Raw genomic sequence first — 22,775 nt, 5'->3', positions numbered from 1 at the left:
GGGCAGAAACAAAGCACAACAACATCAGTGTCCACACACGTTGGTCCTGGTCACACTCATCCCCTCGGGCCTCTCCAGCCCTGGTCCAGTGACCGGGAGGGGGACAGAACAGTACCATGGCCACAGCCACAGCCTTTGCCCTGACTTTCAGGGGGTGGCCAAGCATTTTCTCATCTTGACATCCGCTCCAAGCAATGGTTAGTGCCACACCGTGGCAGCAGGGCCAGATCCTGACCTGGTCTGACTGCTCATAGCAGTTACCTGGATGAGCTGCACAACCATCCCCAATCAGCACCTGCCCTTTTTGCTCCCAGAATGTTTTCTGCCCCAGGAGAGATCCCATACAAATGGGACAAGGAGATGGATTTTCCTTGATTGTGAATTCCCAGCCACTTCTAAGAATGAGGCTGGAGGAAGGCATGGGCTGCTCTCCACTCTCCTGACCTCAGCACACCTCTGTCACGTTTGTGCAGCCCCAGATACTGGAGGCGGTGATCAGGAGGCTCCAAAACAAGTAATTTTTAAGCCCTCCTGTTTGTAACAACCAGCTGAAAAGCATGGCCTAAATGCGTCCTCAACACTTGAAATTCAAACAGCCATTATAAAGATACCAACTCTGATTATTTTCCTAAAATCTCATGACCTTTAAACCAATCTGCTAATTTTTTAGGGCCTGACTCATAAGAAAAAATCTTCTAACAGAGCAGTGGCTTCACAGTCCCAGGGGCTGCCGTTTCCTTCCCAGCTTCACGAGGCCCTCGCAGTGATTGTGCTTTGCTGTACCCTGGGTTAGGATCCCATCTTCTGTGCCAACTCTGATCTTGTTTGCTTCTATTCGTAATTTAAAGCAGACTATATAAAGGCAGGCAGGAGTGCACGTTTTTATGGTTTCTATAAAATGTACTGCTTAAGTACACAGAGTGGCAGTCCTGCTGCAGCCGCGCTACTCTGAGCAAAGCAAAGCTGGGGGTAGATGTAATATTTTTATTAGACTGGCTAGTACAGCTGGGAAAAAGAGAGAAGCTGTCGGCCACACACTGCCTCCCCTATATCTGTACGTGCATATCTGTGTGTGCTGAGATGCACGTAGGTGCTGTCCAGGCAGGGCTCTGGGGTGCAGGACACTGGGCAAGAAGACGGGGACACAAACTGCTTGAAGGGGGACCAGGACCTTTGCATGCTGCACAAAGACACAGCTGCTTTTCAGCAAGTCCTTTCTCTATTAGGGAAATTCTTACCCCAAAATGTGGGCGTGCTGCTGATGGACACGCCATCCTCTGGCTCAGGGACTCAGGGGTTTAGTGCCCAAGAGCCAGTTAGGGCAGTTTAGGCAGCAGGAGCTACAACATGTGATCTGTGCTGCCAGACTCACTGTGAAGAGCTCTTTCTCCACGTTGTCGTGCACCAGGTCGATGCCCATCCTCTTCTCCCGGTGGAGCAAGCACTCCTGAGCGACCTGTTGGGACATGCCATGCTGCAGGGACAGGGTCCCCTCCTCAAGTAACGTAACAGAAAAGAAATTGGAGGTGGGCACAGAGAGGAAAAACGTGGCCGGGGCAGGGTTTAGCTGACAAGAAGCAGCCGAGCTGCAACATCAGCATTACATCGTACGAGGAGCACACATGGCCCTGGTGCGCCTGCAGCTGGGTGCAGGGACCTGGGTCCGGCTGGAAGCTGACCTCACCCGAGCCACGTAGCAGGACACGGGCTTTCCTATCCCAGCCCAAGATGTTGGATACACTGCTTACAAAAATATTTGGTTAAGCAAATAGTGTTCTGATGTGCTCAGCATGCGCTGATAGGGGATGCAGCAGATGGCGAGGGGCTTGTTTATTGCTAACTTAACTAATGGTCCCTTAATAAAAACTTTCTAGACGTTACGGGGCTCCAGTGAAACTTAATTAGACATTTGAACGGCTGCAGATGTCTCAGCAGCAGTCTGCAGCGTGCAGCCCGCTGGGCACAGCGCTCACCTGGAGCGGGGCCTCGGTCTCCGCCAGGGCTCTTTCCAGCCGCCTCTTCATGTCGGAGAGCGCATTGGTCTCCCCGATCATCTCATCCAGCTCATGGCAGAGCTCCGACTTCCAAAATTCAATGTCATTGACACGCTCTCCCAGGTTTTTGGTGCTCTCCACTTGCGTTTTCTTTGTCTGCTGATACTTGTCCTGAATCAGGCGGGAGGTGTCGACCCTGAGGTTCTCGGAGTTGTGCCGGGACGTCTCCGACTCCCTGTAGTTGGTGAGGTTGGAGCGGTACCAGTCGTCGGGGGTGTACCGGGTGAAGAGGGACGTCCTGTTGGATACGAATGGCAGCATCTTGCTGGGGGTGAGCCCCTGGGCGCTGCCAGAAAAGGGAGCCAAAGTGGGATTGATGGCAGCCGTCCTATAGTAGGCGCTGGGTGCCCAGGGAAGGCTGAAGCTCTGAGGCAAGGGGTAGTAAGGAAAATGGTTCTTGTAGCTCGAAGCCATGGTACTGATGGCAGGCAGAAAGTTGGTGGGGGTCGATCTCGGGTGGGCATGAGTTGCCGTCAAGGGTGAGCCGACGAGCTCCATGCTTGGTCGCTGCTATTAGGGCAGGGGTCCTGCAGGGGGAGGAGGCAGGAGTCGCGCTCAGCAAGCATTTCTTGCAGCAACACAAGCAACGTACAACACCGAGAACAAGCACACAGCACCCACACAGCGCCCAAACGGGCTTAGAGCTCTCGAAAGCAAATCCCTCCTGACAGCATCCCGAGCACTTGTATATACAAGGATTTGGCTTTGTTGTTAGTATCTGGTGTCAGATCTTGAAAAGCAGAGAGAAACAAATCATCGCTGCTGAGGAGAGTGACAGATATTATGCCTTCATTTTCCTTAAATCTGTCATTCCAATGAAACTGTAGTTGCTGATTCTCTGCTGTTCATTTGTTTCTCTTGGCCGGCATATCTGCTGATCTTACAGTGCTCCAGATGTGATTTTCCCTTTAAAAGTTCCATTACCGGCCCCGATAGCTGTGTCCCTTTGGACATGCAGCTGCTACCAACCCAGCGTGATTTGTGGGTGACGGACTCTGTCCTCACTGCACCTTCACTTGCATTAGAAGCTCAAACGAGGAGCCTGCAGGCAAGCTGAGCTGTGCAGAACTGCACTCAAATTTGAAAAAAAAAACACCACCAATTTTACTTAAAAAAAAGGCATCTCTCTTGACTTGCAAAGGAAGAAAAATGTCTGTGTTGCAGCCAATGTCAAATAAATGCACTTGGAAAGGAGAAATCATCCCACAGTCTTTTGGGGGCAGCTTGTAAATGTCGACAACCTGAGGCAGTAACCCAAAGCAAAGCGGCCCGGGGAGACTGGTACCAGTGAGGGCACTGGGTGCCCTGTGTGGGGGGAGCTCCTCAGCCAGGTGAGATCAGAAATACAAGGCAGAGGGCCATCAAAAGTGCCTAGAGCACCTAACCCAAGGACACATGCTCAGGAGGGTTTCTTGTGCTTGATACGGAGCTCTTGTGTGGATGCAAGTGTCACCCACAGGCAGAACAAGTCACCACGGCCATCATAGCCTGCTGCTGTGGTACAGGGACAAGTCCTGCCCCTAACACCGCCCCATCCGCATCCCACCCAGCCTGGCCAGAGCCCTGGGGAAAGGCTGGGACACCAGCGTGCCACAAGGCCCATGGATGGCAAGGGTCTTTACATGGGGCATTGCTAAATCCCATTTGTTACTGCATGCAGTCAACTTTATCCCTTTAAAAATAGACATGCTATGAACTGTTATTCTAGAACAAAGTGTCCACACAAGCAATCACATGACGAGCTTTAATTGCTGCTCTTGGGCTACCCTGATCAATTTGCATGAGTAGGCAAGCTGAGAGAGGCTGGCTTGTTTTTGAAATTATAAAACCCTTGGGAAAGAGAGGGGTTTTTGCTTCTAGTCGACTCTGCAACAAAGAGCACCTCTACAAGAGGCAGGACCAACAACTCAAGGCTTGCTACCAAAAGGATTAAAAAGAGATGAATGGGAGAGGCAGAGACAAGCGGGTCCTGCACCCTGGTCGCAATGCCAGGCTGTTGGCAGTGGATGACACTTGCTGTGTCTCCGGTGCCTGCAATGGTTTGATGCATTCATGTGAACGCTGATCAAAATGCAGCTATTAAATAAATGCATGGCAAATACAGGACAATAACAGGTCCTGCAGCTAGGGTAAGTCAGAGGAAAATAGGGATGAGTCAGAGGGGAAATGTGCACAGCCTGCAGCTGGGAAATCATTGAACTTTGCGGATGGTATTTTCAAGCTGTGCCCAATTTTGGCCACTCTCGCCCGGGCTGCCCCAGTACCTGAGTCCAGGGCAGCGGAGCTGCGGACACCGAGCCTCGGCCCCGGGGTCTGACCTGGCCCAAGCAGTACTGGGACAGGCAGCGGGAAACTCACACCCTCGGGTTTAAAAAAAATACATTTGCAAACACGAAGCCAGTCTGGCAGAACCGAGGACGAAATGTCTGTGCTTGGGTCCAACAAAAACCTCTGTGCGTGCCGGTTCCCACAAAGCCGTCCCTTCAGCTCTTTTGTCCCCGCTGGGCTTCGCCCAGCTCAGTGCCACTTTTTGTACCTGAGAAACAGCCTTCAGAGAGGAGACAGCTTCCCTGGCTCCCACCCCATACATAAATTATTCCCTTTCGGATCCTGATATATGTATCTTTAGAAAAGGAGAAAAAAGCCCTTGGGAAGGGATTGGGGTTGTATTTCCCTGCATTTCCAGCTGAAATAAATGTTCCTGCCTCCCCCTTGGGATAAACTGCCCCCAGGTGACACTTCCTGCCCCCCCTGAACACTGATGCTCTGGAGCCCCCGACCATCTGAGCACATGCTTTGGGGTACAAGAGGTACCATCCCAATGATAACTGGAGGGGATTAGGAAAAATATCTACTTTTAACACCCCCATTACTCCCAGTTAAAGCATACGCTTACCTCTGCTGCCTGGGTGGGTGCTCGGGGGGTACCTGGGGGCTGTCGCTCACCACCGTGCTGTCGGGCTGGGTGGCAGCAGCGCTGGGTGCTGCAGCATCCCCAGCACCCGGTGGCCACCAGGGACACAGGACCTGGGGGGGGCGTTGCTACGGGCGCTGGGTGCTCAGTGATCGGATTCTGCCTGGGCAACCTCCTGCAGCTGCTATGGCAACCTGGTGATGCTGTTGGGCAACGCAGCGTTCTCAGCGGGCATCCTAGTGCCAGCCCTGGGCAACCTACTGCCCTCACTGGGCAACTCGGTGCAGCCCCTGGGCTACTCGGTGCAGCCTTTGGGCAACTCAGTGCTGGCTCTGGGCAACTTAGTACTGTTTCTGGGATACTTGCTGCTGGCCCTGAGCAATCCAGTGCAGCTGTTGGACAACCCAGTGCCCTAGATGCAGCACCCAGTGCAGTCTCTGACCAACCCAGTGCCACCCCTGGGCAACCCGGTGCAGCCTCTGGGCTATGTAGTGACTGTGCTGGGCAACTTGATCCCACCCCTGGGCAACCCTGTGCTGCCCTCGGACATCCTAGTGTTAGTGCTGGTGCTTCTGGGCCAGCCCTACATCACACTTTACCCAGGGAAAACATTTTCTTTGGTTTCATTTTATCACTTTAGACTGTCAGCAACGTGGATGGTAAATCCAATATTCAGGCCAATATGTTTGTCCTTTCATATTCTATTGTCAGTTTCTTCTCATTTTCCCACCTATTGCAGCTGCAGATTGAGACGGTACCAAAATGCTTTACAGCCTCTGGTGAGCAGAAATCCAGAAATCCTTGCCTCTTTGCCAAGGATCCGACAGAAAAAATAATTCAGTCCAACTGCTTCGTGTATACAAAGTTTAGCACACTTTGATTTCACTTTAAACACACATCTTACTTTAGCCGGGTGAAGAATCAGCTTAATCAAACTGAAATAAAAGGCTCAGCACACAGGCTGCTTTTCTGCAGCTAAATCAGATCGTTCCAGCAGACGATGGGCAGCCTCTGCCCCTCGGCAGGACCCAGCCCAGCTCCGTGTCCCCCGCATCCACCCCCGCCTGCAAGCCCTGCCCGAGCTGATCTGGTTCAGGTGAATCACTGCGCGATAAGGGATGCCACTGATGGTTGTAGGTCACCATACTGCCTCAGAGGCGTTTGCTGGAATTAAGCAATAATAATTAGATGGCATTGTAAATGGCTCACGGGTAAAGCCTTTAGGGCAGGGACTTTCTAGGGATGCATCGGTGGCGGCAGACCGGGACGTGAGCACTGTGCTGCAGGGGGACAGAGGGGACATTGGAGTGGACGAAGGTTTGGTCCCACCACAGCTTCTGCAGCAGCTTTTCAAGTGCTTATGATGTGCCTAAAAGCTACAAAGATGAGGCTTGGGTAAAACTGCCAAATTCACACGCTGGGTGACTCCAGAGCAAGAAGTTACCAGCTGCACCCAGTAAGTGAACCCGATACCCCTCGTGCTCCAGTAACCACACCAATTTAAGTGGGCAGCTCACATCACTTCCACTCATTCAAGTAACTAAACCCGGTCCCTTAATTACGACTACGACTCAAACAGCAAATGCACTAGTCACATAACTCCCGCTCCCAGTTCCGGTGGGGCATCCCCAGATTTGCTGGACGTGTGAGAACACCATTCGTCCCAAAGCCTTGACCATTTTAGCCCAGAGCCAAAAAAGAAACAAGAGTGGAAACGCGAGGCTGACGTGAAGCAGTGGTGCCAGCCCAGGTTCGCCTGCTTGGCTAAACCGGAATTACAAGGGATACATTTAGATACCTAAGTACAAAATCTACTGCCAAAAGCTGTCAATCTTGCTGTCACAGCTCTGCATTCTCACTGCCTATTAATACATCTGGGATCGTAAGTTGCCTTTCTGAAAATAACCAGATCCAGCTTCTTTACAGCATCCATCAAAGAGTCCAGAGAACATTGCCCCATGACAGAGCTTTATTCTGCTTTTGAGTGTTCCTCTCTCTCCTTCAAACACTCTATCTGCCTGAAAGGGATCTATTGTCTATGCAATAGCAGAATACTTTTCAAAAGGCACATCAATTCTTGAAGAACTGAAAATAAATTAAACCACGTGTGGTGTGTCCTATGCTGTCATACCACAGGGCAGGGATGTTCACAGGCAGCACATGCTCACCCTGGCCCAGGGCTACTTTAGGATTCCAACAGCTTTCAAGATTTTATCTATTTATGAAAGCAAGGCTGGCTTCTAGGGACGAGCTGCACCCATGGGTCCTGCTCTTGGCTCCATCTGGCTGGGAAATGCATGAGACTTTCCAGGGTTTTGCTGGATCCTGTTCCAGTGAAAACTGTGAGTTGAACATAAAAGACGGAGGGCCAAGGACTCTCCAGGTGAGTCCTGAGATGTCTTGGTCTCTACACATGACCAGTGGAAAAAGATGTTTATGGCCACTGCCAAGCCTCTTGCTGCTGTGCCAGAGGCTGTGAGCAGCAGGAGGAGGGTTGCAGGGTTGGACACCGAACCTGGAGGAGATAGAGGGAAAGGTGAGCAGCTTGGCAAGGAGAAAGAGGTGGCTCTGGGCATGTGAAGCCACTGGAGATCATGTAGGGCTCACACCCTTTCCTCTGCCAACAGCCCTGTGAAGAGCTCAGGACCTTCTCCCATGGCTGGGGAAGCCCGAGCACTTCTGCTGGCCCCTCCAAAGCACCGTGCAGCACCTCAAATTCCACCATTCTGCTGGTGGGACCTGTCAGAAAACCCAGCTCCTGGACCTGCTGGCAGCACCTCTCTGTGCTCTGCGGGTGGACAGGTAATGCCAAATTCAGATCTGTGGTTAATTCCAGCTCCTTTGGGTCACTTCTTTGGCTTCCTTAAACAGCTACAAAAATGCAGCCCCGACAGGACCGGACTCCCCTCCCTTGCTCTGGTTTAACATGGGATGAACTCTACAACATCAGCGAGTCTGCTAATGCTGCAATGCAGGTGGGCCTATCTGCACGTAACCATCTTGACAAAGGCTTGAGAAAATATCTTGTGTGCATTGCAGCCCCATCCTGCATTCAGTTCCAACACAGGAGCTATTCATAGAAAAACTGATGAAAACATGCTTTGTGAAACTTTTTCTTTCTCTGAGGTGGAAGCGTGCTGTAGATACCTTGATGCTTTGAAAGAGACGTGAGCAATACACCAAATATTTTGCACAAATCAGTGGCAATTATCTGAGAGAATCATTTTTATCTATGTGCTTCATGTGACTTTTTTCACATAAGAGGGGGTCAGTGACTGCTTTCCCAGAACCTGCCTTTTCTGCCAAAGTTCCCCTCTCCTTTTCCACCCTGACTTTCAGCTTAGCAAAACCCTGACTTTCCAATCAATAAACCCAAGGGATACATTCGTGCCAACTGCAAGTGAACAGGGGCAGGCTGCAGAGAGGGGGCAAAACAAAACCTCAGACCTCTGCCGTGTCCTACCAATTGCCCTCTGGTCATCCTGGAGCTGGAGCACCCATTCCCACCTCCTCCCACCCTCGTCCTGATGGGGTGAGCAGGTCCCAGCTCAGCCCTGCCCCAGAGCAGAAGGTTCAGTCTCCTCTACTGGAAGACAAGTCACCAAATTTGTCCAAGGCTCCAAAGAAACGATTGAGTTAAACCAGCAGGACCTGTTGTGTGGAGAAGCACATGCCATCGATGCTGACTTACCTCTGTCCCCACACAAAACTGCCCCAGAGCAACGATGCTCAGGAGCTGCACACGATGTGCCAACAGGAGCCCTCTGCTCCCAGCTTGACCCACGGGGACAGCTGAATGGAGTCCCCTCCCCTAGGGTTAGGCATTGCAGCCTAAAGCATTTCCATTTCTACTCAGTGGGAAGAGATGGGCCTCTACAGAGGCCATTCTCTGAACTGCCCTAGGTGCTTTTTTAGGATTAGAGGAATGGTGCAGGGGAAGGCACATTTCTCCCAAGTCCTGTCAGAGATGCACAGAGCAATACCCAGGGCCTTACACATAACTGAGCCAGGGCAGATGAGCCCGACTCTCTCGGATGAACCATCCTTAGTCCTTCAGCAAGGTCAGACCTGCCAAAAAGCTGACCTCAAAGTTTGGGCTTCCAAAGATACCAAGCATGGAAAATTGCCTCCTAGGTGATCTTCACCTTGAGGCTCTTCACAAAGAAGAAACCGATCAAGATCAGAAAGTAGACTGGTAGATGAATTATTTAGTCTAACCATAGTAGCACGAGTGAGCTTTCCAAGCAATAAATGTGGCATGAATAAATCATCACAAATCCCTCCTTGAGCTCTCGCGATGAGTCACAACCACCAAACCGCAGCTCCTTGCTCTGCCTGCTCAGGGCAGGCTACGCCACGCGTCCACAAGGGTAGGGTGCAGATAACCCACGTAATCCTAGCCGTGTGAACTCAGAAAGCACAACGGTTTAGTTTATTGGCAATGTTCTCAGCGGTGCCCAAGTAACTGTAGGAAATAAAAGCGAGTTATCTGGGGGAGGGTCTCCCTGTAGCTGTTTGCGGCGGGGCCGGGTCTTGCTTTCTGTGTTGGCTTTGTTGCAAAGTCCAAAGCTGTGGGAAAGATGTGCTTTAAGTTGCATCCAAAAAGCAAAGGGCTTGTTCGCACCAGTGTGAAACTGTTATAAAATTCAATCAGCTACACAAACAAATAATACGCACACAAGCAAGAACGAGACAGTCCTGCGCATACCCGCTGGTTCGCAGTCGTATAAAAGGTCTAGACATTGGCATGAAAAAAGACAAAAATATGCACAGAGCAGACGATGCAGAGTGTAACACCACGTCTGGCTCCTCGTGGGACCTGCCAGGGGCCTGATGGGGTTTTGTTCTTCCATTTTGTAATAACTGGAATCGCTTCAGTGAGCTTGGATGCTGCACTGTACGGTTTGTTAAGATAAATGCTAAGCACGTGTCTGTCCCAGCCAAGCCTGCAGAAAGACCCTGCTTCTGCACAGGGTCACATTTCAGGGTTACCTCCTTGGCCACCTCTGGCACACAGAAAATGACTTATAAAACCATCCTCAACTAGTTTTCCTCTGTGAATCCCATCTCGATGTGCAGCCCTGGATTTATCAGGTGCAACTTTCCAGCACCCCAGGGGCTGGCTTTTTTAGAAGAAGGAGGCCAGGCAAAAACCACTCGGAGCCAATGTCACTGTGGTCCCATAACTGATGGAGCACGAGGAAGGGAGATGAAATCAGTTTCTCTACACTCGCTTTGAAACATCCCACCCGTGAAAGCATTTAGCCATGTGCTGTTTATTAACATCCCCACCAGCCCCAGTATTTCAGTGCAATTTAAACACAAACCTAAAATTAAGCCTAAGCATCTGAGATCTGCTGAGTAGAAATGGATGGTTTGTGTGATTAATACTAGGCACATGCTTTTGTGCTTAGCTGCAGTGAGTTATTGGTGGCCTCTCCATGCTCATATACACTCCTCATTTCTGAGCCAGATGTGAAAGCAATTAGCACAATGGGAAGACTATCTTTAAGTCTGTGGGGCTTTTTATAGGTTGGTGTTTATTTTTGGACCTACTTTCTTGAGGTGAACTTTGGCAGGCTGTTCAAGGACTGGTTTATGTCATGACTGGCTATTGTTTGAAGTTTTTTATTGCTTTGGCAAGGCTTTGGGTTGGAAAGAGGAGGGGGAGCTTTTGTATTTTTTTTTCTCTGTCATCTTATTCTGGCTACTCTTTAACGGACAGCAAAAGGATCACAAAGTCTCTGGTGCCGATAGGAGCGTCCTCAGCTTCTGCCTCCTCAGGAAATAGCAAGGACTGAAGGCAGTTCTGCTATGGAAGTGCCCAGAAAGGTCATCTGGAAAAAAGAACAGCCTCATGGAAACTGCTTTTAAAAAGAGAAAAAAAAAAATCTCTCCTCACTTTTCAGGTCCTCTTGTGGCATGGCCAGGATGCTCTTTCCACAGCCATATAAATACCCTTCCCTGTGGCATTGGACTCTGGTGAAGAAGCTTTGCCCCTCTGCAGCACCTTATTACACAGCCCCTCACTTGCCCAGGCAGCAGGGCTCACGTCCCCAGGGAATTAACCCCAAGCAGGCCCAGCAGGCGTGGGAGGACCAGAAGACGGAGGTCCTGGTAGCGCTTCCATCAGCACAGTGCCAGCGAGGCGCTGGGAGCTCTGCGGTTCCCTTCCCTACCCCTAATGCACTCTTCCAGTTCAGGGGGAAGAAAAACACCTCCCGTTGCACAGCTATTTCAGTATGTCCTCAGGAAACACAGTAAAAGTCCCTCGCCTGAACTGCTGCAGCAAACCTGCCGGACACAGCACCAGGAGCCACCCGAGGCTGCGTTTAAGCTCCCTTAGCACATCTGCTTGGTTTCTACAGCAGCAAGACCGAGCGGGTGATATGCTGGATGTGCTACAGCCATTGGGGAGGAATTCAGCCAGCCCAGGGCAAAAACAGCCTCGTCCCATCCTTTTCCTGTGCCCTCTGCCTCACTGGGCTTAGGGTACAAGCGGGTGCTCACACTTGGGTGCAGAGGTGAGAAAATGCACAGGGGATTCGTCTCCATCCCCACACACCAACCCCGGGACCTCCTGCAGCTGCAGCCAGAACTCGACAATGTAGATATGAGCTGCTGTTACTCACATTTTCCAAAATACAGGAGTCCTCGGCTGGATGGTTCCAGTGCTGCTCTGTTCTGAACACACACACCAAACACTCACAGTGCTTATGAGAACAATTATTTAAAAACACCACCCAGTCTGTGCTTGGCTCTGAGCAGAGCTGATTTAAACACTTCAGCTAAGTGTTCACCTGCAGAGTTACTTCTACTGCAAATGAAGCAATAATCCCATGTGGTTGCTATTATTCAGTGTCACTCGTTAGCTCAAGGGACCTTTATCTCCAGAGGAAATTTCCTTTTATCAGATTTGGCCACTGAAAGCTCTGATGAGCATAAAGCATGCGTAGTTAAGAGCCATTTTGATATGTGATACGAAATCAAGATACGATTTAGTTGCTGCATAAGGACACCAAAGCAGCCTACCTGCTTGGCCAAGCACTGGGCTGGAAGTGGAGCCTGGACCTGCACTGCCTGGTCCTTTCAGAAAATTTGGCTTTCTCGCCACATTCACAGCTGGCCCTGGTAGCTGTCACAGCCCAGCCAGGATGCCAGGGATGGATCCTGCAACATTCCCGGGATGAATTTGGGTCCATTCCCAGCCACAGCCCAGGCACGCACCAGCGGTCAGATCAACACCACACTCTGCTGACCTTACATCAGCAGCCACGGGGGCTTGAGGATTACAGGGGACATTTACTCCTCAAAACTCTTTCCATGCACAGCTGACAAATAATTAAGAGAGCTGGAATCACACTAGGTTCCGTAAATTACGTATCTCATTTGGTAGATTTTTTTTGGCTAGAACAAATTTCCTAATAAAAAACCACTTTTCTTCTATAATGGTGAGTGTCTTCCATTATCTATCTGCTCCCAATGCACCAGTGAGAGGAGCGTTTCCTTGCCGCTGCGCCCCGCCGCAGACCTTTAGCGCTATCATTAAGATTCGATTACGTAAATATTTTGCCTGATGCTTTATCTCATGTTACATGCAATTTTTATCCTTGGAACATCGTGGTCCACTTAGCCAGATGGAGTGTGCAGTGCCTGCCGCAGAAAACAGAAAGCAGGGCTGAATCGATGGGTTTCCTCCCCTGCAAGTGGCATGTATTTTCAAGCAGTTTAAGAAAAAGGTGCTTTCTGAGTGCATTCTGAGCAGCCCTCAGGAAAAAAGAAAAAAAAAAAAACAAACATTTTGGCATTTCTGGAGAAATGAGTGTTGCTCAGACTAATTGGCAAGAGGATGAAAGTCACTGTGGATAGTCTGGAGCACACAGCCGAGGCGTGCTAGGCGCAGCCTGGCAGAGCAAAGTCCTCTGGCTCCGCACCCTGAACCACCAAGCAGGTTTGCTCTGAAAGGCACCTACGGGCCCCTGCAGTTTGCAGCTTCACTCAGTAGCTGAGATTTCCACCTGCATCTCTAAAAGTGATGTGCCACCTCTCAGTGTTGCTTTAAATCCCATTGTTTCTTCCTGAACCTTGAGGGAGCACGAGGAGCTCTTGGTGTGGGGCAATGCTGGTGCTGGATCCCCAGCGCTGCTCCTCTTGCACAGGAACTCCTTTTTACTTTTGTTAGCATAGTTCACACAGTGCTTTCTGCCTGCTAATATGCAGTTATATTAGAAGTGCATGCATCTCCAAGAACCAGGACACCACTGATTGATTTTAATGAGAGCATCCCACTGCCTCTTGCTGTTCTGCACCTGCTCTGGGACCGGCCTGAGGAGCTGCTGCTTCCTAACGGCAGCTTCTCCTGTGACCTGAGAGCCAGACTGGGCTTCCCCAGTGCCACCAACTGTCCTTGGAAGGAGAGAGGCTGGCAGAGAAGTCCTGCACTCAGAAATCCAACACATAAATGAAGCTGAGGGCAGCAGGGAGAACCCTGCTACAGCTGAGCCTGAACCATGGCATGATGGAGCTTCACCTGCCAGCCCTACAAAGCAAGAAAAGGCACTCTGATTCTACCATCAAACAAAAATAGATAAAACCTGATAAGGATACCAAAGCAAATAATAACCAGGAAAGACCTGTGATAAATCATGAAAGCCAGAGAAGTATGCCAGGAAAGTTACATTTTCCCACCCTTTGCTGAGAAGCAATTTCACGCCGTGCCTGCCTGGACTGTCTGCAGCCACTAACAGCTACCAGGAGCTGGAGCGCCTACAGAGACCAGCAATGCTCCAGAGACCAGTAACAAAGCCCAGGGCTTCCAGTAAGGCCACCACTCATCTGAGCACAGAGAGACCCGTGGGAGCTTCCTCGCTGATGCCAGTTCAGCCGCAATATCTGCTGGGACTGAGGCAGCGCCGAGCTATGGGCAGACTCCTTAGCAAAGAGACTGCCAGGTGAGAGCGAAAAAGTGTATTCAGTGTTGTGGATAAACCCTGTGTGCCTGTTTTCAGGACCAAATACAAGGGAGCGAGGCACAAATACCACTGTGAATAAGGAATTCATCGACTGCTTTGCTACAGCTCTGCCTTGTGCAAGCAATTCCATGTCCTCCTCCTCCCAAACACACCTTGCAGTTGGATGATGAGCACAGGAGCACCGCACGGACCGAAACCCTTCAGCTGCCTCAAGAGAAGCATTTAGTCCTTTGGCGCAGCAAATTCCAACTAGCGCCACCCTCACCACCCTGAGCAGATAAGCCCAAAACGGCCACTTCTGCCACTGAAAAAGGCTCTTTGCTCCCTTATCCCCATGCAGAGTTCACTCCTCTCGAGAGGTGCAGGCAGCTAGGGCCGGACCAACCCTTCCCAGAGCTGAAATTTTGGCATGAGCTCGGTTCCCCGGCCTGATTTTTCCCAAACAAGCTCTGAAGGGTTTCAGGTTTGCAGCCTGGTGGAGCTCACATTTTTCCATATCATTATTTTTCCCTCTTTCAGGAGTGTGCGATTCAGCTCCTGGGAGCTTTTGAGCGCTATGTGCAAGCTGTCTTCCAGATCTGGGTCTGCGTGGTTTCATTACACCCACCTCAAGTTTTACTTGAGTAAAGCCCAAAATACAGAGTAAGCAATAGCCAAACCTAGTGATTTTTGCCTGGTTTTCAGCCAACATTTTTCAAACCCACCTGAATACAAAAATTGTCACAGTTGTAAAGCTGGGCTGTAAAAGCAGAGGCAGTTCGTTCACTTGCTTAGACATTTCGTGGCAGGGAGTGGCTCTGCTGACCCATTTTACACTTTTACCTTCAGATTAGCCAAGTTGTGCCCCAAAAGTGCACAGGAACTAGTTCAGGAACTAGGACAAATAACCCTGCCCAGGCACATGGCAGCCCCAAGTTACTGCTTTCAATCTAATGATGCTGTTCTGTAAAACCAATGTCATAATATTTATCACATGCTCCTGAAATACTTGGGGTCACACTAGGTAGGGTTGAATATCACCTGGGTTCAGCTGTCACCTTCTGGGGAAGTGGCACCAACGTCACCTGGAGAGAAGATTCCCGTGGGGCTCCTGGAGGGGTGCGCCAGGAGCAGGCATGATGCTGGTGGGATAGGTAGGATCGGGGAAGGTGCAGGTGGCACCCCCAGGAGATGTTAAGCTCCTGGCTTCTCTGGGCACTTTTAAATTGTGAGAATTAAACTCCTCTGCCAGTACTAAAAGAAAGGAAACAGGGGTGGAAGGACCTGCCTGTGCTGTCAGATTTATTGTTTTATTAGGAGTTTCATGAAAATAAGTATTTCTCCTAAAGCCACAATTGCTGGGGTCATAAGGTTATATCAGAAACTCACCTCTTGCTCCAAGATTGCTTTTTAAAGCTCATTTTGCATATGAACATGCGACCCCAAAAGGGAAATAGTAAGGCCAAAAGTGTTCAGAAGATATACTCCTATATTTTCCAGGAAAAATGGGGTGGGACCACAGACCCCATCCATCTGATCTCGTTCGTGCTGAACTTCCCAGGACCAGAGGTACTCCAGCATTGCACCTGTTAAACAGGAAGAGATGGGAGCAGGAGTCCTGCCCCCACTAAAACAGGCAGAGCCGCTCCCAAAGCTCGGCAGCATCTTGGCAGAAGGACCTCATTGATTCCGAGGGAGATGTGTGCTCCTCTCTGCTGTGAGGAACAGCCCCGACAGCTGCCCACAGCTCCGGCAGCACGCAAAAGCTCTGCGAGGATGAGCTCTGCCATCCCACAGCTGGCGCTGCACTGGTCCCCATCCAAGCAGCCACCTGCAGCCCCAAGCTCTGCCTGTCCACCGAACGGGCACAGGTGCCCTGGGGATGGCAGCCTGGTGTTGGAACTGAAGCCCATCACTTAGCCATTACGTCGGGCTGCTCGGGGCAAGCACTTCACGCTTCCCCGTCCCTTTCCCCCCCAGCAGCATCCTGCCCCGCGGCGGGGCTGGGCTATTCTTAGCGGCGTCTATTTTGGGATCCAGGCTGGAATGCTGGAATTAAGATCTTTCCTTCCTTTAAAGAAAACAAGCCAAATGATATTCAGAAAGCTTCACTTCTGTTTGAAGGCCTTATTCTCTGGCTGATGAGTGAAGCAGATTTATTCCAGAGCTTAACATTTACTGGGGGCCAAGGTGTGCTCCCCTGGCACCAGCAGCTCTCCCAAGCTCTGGAGAGCTGGGTAATATTTCTTCAATGCACCGACTAGCTGCTGTGGGGTTTATTCATCCCCTCTTTCTTGGCAAAACTTTGTAGCAGCTTCACTTTAGATTTAGTAAAATATTTTCCACCACCCCCCTTTATTTATTTATTTATTGGACAGAAAACAGCTTTTGGACACAATGCAAACTGTTGCGGAGAACAACAATTTAAATCTGTTCCACTAACTTTGGAGACCGCTATTAGGAACCGAAAGATGTTTTCTTCCTTGCAATGATCTTGGGAAGGTGCTGCTGTTGCAAATGGTGTATGAGCCCTTGGGGCTCTGCGGCCCCCGCCTGGGGTAGCTCAGCAGCTCTACTCCTTCACAAAGCAGCTCAAAGATTTGACTGAGAACAAAATACACCTTTCCTCCCAAACGCAGGTTTCCCCCAGGGCTGCACCGTAGGTGTTCAAGGGCGTCCCAAACACCACAGTGGCTTTTCACAGGGAGCAGTGCAATGGGATTTCTGGAAAACTGCTTAAAAACATGTCTGTTCAACCTGCCAGCAAACACAGGCCATGTCACCAAAGCAAATTAACCCAAGGACCTGCACAGAACAAGGTCACTGTAAAATCAAATTACTTGGTGGTGAAACCTTCCTTTGAACTGGCTAGAAGAAAGCACGTGGCAGAAACGTAGAGGTAGCAAGTTCTGGGCCACGGGCTGTATTTCATTCCTCCTCAGAAGTATCCTGTCCACTCCCCATGACTGGACAACGTTCAATGGAGGTGAGCAACCATCACCCACAGCTTCCCTTGCAAACCAGCACGGACTGGCGCTGCCTCATGCATACACGCACACACACTGTTCGGATTTCAGGATTTTGCTAACTGAAGCAAACAGAAGCCGAGTCGGGCTCCTGGCAGCTCCATTATTACTTTAGCAGCCACAGGCTGAGCCTGTATAAGGCACAGCCAAGAGCCACGAAGAGCTTTTGGGATCTCCAGCCAACACCAGGATTTTGGAGTTTGCAAAGGGAGCAAAAACTGAAATCTTGGTAAAAAACCCTTACAGCTTCCTCCAGCCCCGCAGGGCCCAAGGCTCCAACCACTCCCACCACAGCCGTCTGTCTGTCCTGTCACTGCTGGAGCCAGGCGTCCTTCTTGCTCCATGTCCCTGGCCAGCCTGGGGATGTGTCATGACCTTAAAGCCGCAGTGTTGCCCCAGGTTTCCTCTGTGTGAGTTATCTCCCCTTATATCTGACTCCGATGAATAATTAAAAAAAGACTGCATCCTGAACAGAGCTGGCTGGAACTGCAATTCCCATTACTTGGGGAAATCCTGACATTAAGGGAGACATTGACTCTGCCTCTGCCTAAAAAAAATAAAATACAACTAACCACCACTAAAATTCTTGTATTTGCCAAGAAAATGAATTTCCCCTCATCCCCTCAGCAATCAATTCAGGGCCATTACAATGTTTCACTTCAGTGGATTTACTTTGACTCCTCATTGTTCCTTTCATTCCTATGTATTTCTTAAATTATGCACTACATGCATTTGGAATTATAAAATCTATAAAGACAATATATTAAAATTTACCGACTACATTACATGAAACTCATTTAAGTTACAGAATAGAAATGAAATATTCTGCCTCTGTTGAAGTTTTGATACTATCCAAACAAAATATTGCAACTTTTTTTTTTTTTTTCTGCTGGAAAATGTTGTTGGAGTCAGCACATTTCTACTACATGGCTTAAGTTCAATTAACCTGCTTTTTCAGAGGGAAAATTATTCTGAGAACAATTATTGAGTGGCTGTAGTAGCTGAGATACTCCCATCCTGTTCATCCCAAACTGCTCTCACCCATCTCTTAATCCCTGCTGCTAAAATGCTGTGCCTGCAGACAAGCAATGAGGACAGAAACAAACCAGGTTTTTCCAACCTCATGCTCCAGTCCCGAAAGTTGGCATGAAAAGGCTACAGGGAGGCTCAGCGGAGCTCCTTCCTCACTCCCTTCTACGTGGAAGTAATTAAGTAACTTACTCCTGCTAGGCTTGACAGGCAAATCTTCTCCTCTACACCAACAAAACGTGCAATGGGCCTTTTATGCGTCTTGGCAGTGCTGGGTGCAACCTGATGAGATCTGTGCAAAACGTCATTTGAAAGCTTTGATTTCACAGGGAGCCATGGAAAAAAAAATGTGGCTCTGCTTGGAGCCCAGGGCAGCCCAGCAGCACACGTGGCGGGCCCCTTCGCAGCAGCACGAGCGCTCTTTTCTTCCAGCGGCCATCGATACCTGGCACGCAGGGAGAGCTCCCTTTTTGCACTGCCTCCCAGACGAGCTGCCTTCCCCGTGCACTTTACCCTGCTGGCCCGGTGCCCACGGCCCCATCACGTTTCTCCTCCGCAGCGAGAGCACCGGCTTCCCAGAACCAAGGCCGGGGTTACCAAAGGCACCGCGCAGCAGCCAGGGCATGGGATGAGGCCAGGAAAGCCACGAGGCAGCTGCTTCGCTGCCATATGTTTGGGTTCTTTCTCTGTTTTTACCTTGCTACTGGTGAAACTGGTTCAGTCATACCGAAAGTACGTCAAGGGAGGTCTGATAACGTGACTGAAGTGTTGTCCCCAGACCATAATTGCTGTTCCTGTGGAGCAGTTAGGGCAGCACTAACCATGGCCACAGAGCAGCTGAGGTCGGAGGCACCCCTGGGTGCCTCTGGTCCCCCCCTGCCCCAGCAGGGACACCCTGAGCAGGGACCCAGCACCACGTCCAGGCGGCTTTGGGACATCTCCGAGGAGCCCCCAGCACCTCTCTGGGTACCTGTGCAGGGCTCCGGCACCCGCCCAGCACAGAAGTGTTCCTGGTGGTCAGACGGAGCCTCCCGTGCTCCAGTTTGTGCCCAGTGCCTCTGCTCCTGGCCCTGGGCACTACTGGCAAGAGCCTGGCTCTGTCCTGCCCACACCCTCCCCTCGGGTGTCCGTGGACATGGACGGGATCCCCCTGCACTTGCTCCTCTCCAGGCTGAGCAGCCCTAGCTCTCCCAGCCTTTCCTTGTAGCAGAGGTGCCCCAGTCCCTAAATCAGCTCTGCGGCCTTTCCTTGGACTCTCTCCAGTCCGTCCAGCTCCCTCTTGCACTGGAGAGCCCAGAACTGGACCCAGCACTCGAGGTGTGGCCCCACCAGCACTGAGCAGAGAGGCAGGGTCACCTCCCTCTGGCAGCGCTTCACCTAGGACACCCAGGACACCGTCAGCCTTCTTTGCAGCGAGGGCACGCTGCTGGCTCATGCTCAGCTCAGTGCCCAGCACCATCCCCTGCCCCACTGTGCTTGGCTGCTTCCAGCTGGGTGCCCCCTGCGCGTCCCGGGGGGGTTTGCACTGCTCCCCGCCCAACCCCACCAGGTTCCTGCCATCCCATTCCCACTGGGGCAGCAGCCTCTCCTCCTGCCTTTGGGTCATCTGCGGAGGGTGCTGCCTGCCCCATCGGCCAGGCCATTAAGGAAGGTGACAGCCAGTGAGGCCCCGCTGGTGCGGAGCTCGGAGGAGATGCTGCCCTGGCCCCTCTCGCCAGCTACGTGCCCTGCCATGAGGGCTGGACAGACGACGTGCTCTCCCCCATGCGTGATGGCTCGTGGAGTTGTGCCTGTCTGCCTCGGTCATTTGTAAAAATTGTGAGACATTCAGGCATTGCAGTTTAGGAAAAAAAAAAAAATCACATCAGGCTGCATTTGTCAGGATGAGCTTGAGTGAAGCCAGGCCAGGCTGGTGCCTTCCAGGAGCAGCGCTGCCTGCAGCCCATCCATCCCACCGATGTGTCTGCTCTGCCCCTTCCCCAGCCCCTGAAGACCTTCCTCCTCAGCTTGAGGCTAAATCTTTATCTTTTGCAGGAGCTATGCACAGGTTTGGTTTTCTGCAGCACGTTCCAGCCACTGGCAGACATTCCTGCATTAATCCCAGGGAATGGAGACCTGCTTCCCGGGTAAATTAGGGTTGATTTAGGTGCAGACCCAATGCTGTAGTGCTGTGCCAGCATGAAGGGTCACATCACACCTGGGTTAGCTCGGTCACCAGCCAGCCAGAAAACAAAGACACGGTCTTTGCATCCTTCCCATGCATTTCTCATCCCTACTTGTTGACAAGGAGCTTGGTAAAAGGCAACACAGTCAGATGTAAGAGGGACTCACCCCTTCCCTGGAAAGCTTCCAGAACAGAAAAGGGAGATGACACACAGCATGGAAAATGTAAAACTTAATGGCTAAGCTTCATCAAGATTGTAATCAAATAAAACTGTGATGGACATTGTTGGGCAAACACAGTGAGACACACCGCTAGGAGCCCCACCTGCAATAAAAGCTAACCTCAGGACCAGAGACGGCTTATTTGGAGGGCTCATAATATGCCAGCGTGTGCAAAGACACACAGGCAAGGGCTTCAGGGCAATGCCAGAGCTGGTGCCACTTCTGTCTCCTGTGCAGAGAGGAGCCCCGAGCATCCCGCTCCCCTCTCTCTGCTCTGTAGGAATGACACACAAACACTTCCAGCACTGCTCACGCTGGGGTCACCTTGCCCTTGCCTTGTCTCAGCTGCTTGTTGAAATATAGAAACAAACCGCTTTTAATACAGAAACTGTATTTAATCTGCTCCTCCCTGCTGCGAGGACACATGTCCTGGCACATGGGGCTGGGCTGAGAGGTCTGTGTGGGGCTCCCCTCCCCAAACCTCAGCAGCACATCTCTGCTTTCAATAACTTGAGTAGCACCCAGGGGCTCTGGGAGCCCTGGGAGCATGGGCAGCAGGGATTATCCATATCAAGAAGTTTTCTGCACATCCAACGTGTTTGGCACAAGTTTCCCAGGGTGACTTGGACTGTCCCTCCTACAGCCCACGTGTGATTTTACTCCAGTTTCCTAGGAAAAGCCCCGGCATTCCCCTAACTTCTCTTTGCATCCCCTAATTTCCAGAAAGCCACACCAAACCCCTCCCTGCTGCCCCAAGCAGCGCCACTGGGGATTAAAATTCATGCTGCTGAATAAGGACTGAATTCCCAGCCCCGAAGTGCTCCTGTCTCCTATAAAACTGGCGCCGTGTGTGGGACATTCCCCTCGTGCTATGGGGAAGGCGAGCAGGCACCAGCAGCCGTGCCCCCCCCATGGGACCCGTGGCAGGGCGCAGGGCGAGGGGAGAGGCACCGCAACCGCCCCGGGCAGATAAGGGCAATAAGGCTGCCTCAGCAGAAATTGCCTGCAAGGAATCAAAGAGCAGGGAGGGCAGCTGAGTCACCAGTCACCGGGGATTTTGGTAAATAAGGCAGCAGTTATCAGCTGGGGACTTTTTTCTTAGGAAAAACTCCTGAAATCTCAGTGTTCCCTCTGGCAGAGCCAAACGTGTGCTTGGATGTTTCAAGAGCAGGGAAGCCACAGCGAACTCGTCAGCTGAAAAGCTGCCTGGTAGCGTTAGTCAAGGTGGATTTTGGTGAACAGCTCTCTATCTGAACAGAGGAAGGAGGGGAAAATGCTTTTTCCAGAGAAGCTCTTGAGCACATCGGTGTGAGTTGTTGGCATGCCCCAAATATGCCGTTTAAGTAGAACAGCACAAGAAAAGATAAATCTAAGTCCTCTGCAAATACACCAGGAGTGTGTGCACAGAGCAAGCAGAAAACACTGGGAGCGTTCAGGCAGAGCTGGCGAAGGCTCGGCACAGAAGCAGCTTTTGTTCAGCAGCAATTAGCGCATTCCTGCAGAGCCAAGGGGCCGCATGAGGGAAGAGGCTTCCCTTGTCACTGCCCCCGTCCAACCGCTCCCGCTGGGATGCCCAGCCGTCGAGGGTGGTGATGGATGGTGTCATGAAAGCAGGTAGGTGATGCTCAGGATGCTGCCCCACCAGCGAAACAATGCTGGGAATGGAAGGGTGAAGAGACAAAACCTGGGGAGCATCCCTGGGGATGGAGCAGCCGAGGGACAGAGCATCCTTCTGGGGACAGAGCAGCCTCCAGGGAGCAAAATGTCCCTCAGGGAGGGGGTTCTGCCCCCCGGGATGGGGATGAAGATGGGGAGGATGGGTCCTTGCCCAGCCAGCCCTTGGTGGGAGAGGGCAGGTCCTCTCCTGCCCTGGGCTACCTGGAAGTGATACCTCATGTATTCCCAGTTCCCAGCCTCTCCCACCCAGGGAGATGTCTCCAGAAGACACCTGGTAAGTGTCTAAGAGAGGCACGGAGCTGCCTGTCTCCTTCCAGGGACTTCAACACAGGGCCAGGAGGCTGGAGCGTATGAGCCATCCAGCCCTGCAGTGGCTAAATCAGCAGTGATTCATCCCTCCGTGCGCTTAATAGCATTAAAGGCAGCATCTTCCCTCAAGCACGGCGCACCGCTCTATCTGATGGGCATCCAGCCACTGGTCCCTGCGGCTGGGTGGGGCTGATCCTGCTGTGCCCTCAGCACATCCATTAACTCCCAGTGCGCCCAGCAGGACCAGTCCCAAGAGACTGGAGAGAGATTGTCTGCAAAGCACTTAGGGGTTGTAAATGGAAAGCATGTAGAAATTCACAGTAGAAAATCTCATAACGCCTGGACTCCTGATGTTACAGAAGAGGCTCTGTTTAAGAAAAGGCACATATTTGGCTCCTGCTTATCTGGAGTATTACTGCAAAAAGTGCTT

The 22,775-nt window shown here is 51.3% G+C and overlaps 1 protein-coding gene across 7 annotated transcripts in view; it reads right to left on the bottom strand.

Annotated features, from left to right (window-relative positions):
- TEKT3 (tektin 3) overlaps positions 1-22,775 on the bottom strand; it is an 89,088-nt gene that overhangs the window by 4,032 nt on the left and 62,281 nt on the right. For 5 of the 7 annotated variants that reach the window (XM_083804886.1, XM_083804887.1, XM_083804890.1 and 2 more), the window contains 2 exons: positions 1,974-2,581; positions 1,373-1,456 (listed from right to left, as the gene is read on the bottom strand). In XM_083804886.1, coding sequence (XP_083661012.1) covers positions 1,373-1,456; positions 1,974-2,552 — 663 coding nt within the window. In that variant the 5' untranslated portion in view covers positions 2,553-2,581. Of the gene's footprint in view, positions 1-1,372; positions 1,457-1,973; positions 2,582-4,950; positions 5,440-22,775 lie in introns of those variants that run through there. The other 2 variants (XM_083804888.1, XM_083804892.1) reach the window with 2 other exon arrangements.

The sequence above is a fragment of the Anser anser genome, assembly GCF_964211835.1.
Source record: "Anser anser genome assembly, chromosome: 19".
Classification (NCBI taxonomy): Eukaryota; Metazoa; Chordata; class Aves; order Anseriformes; family Anatidae; genus Anser; species Anser anser.
This window is presented reverse-complemented; position numbering and strand designations above follow the sequence as displayed.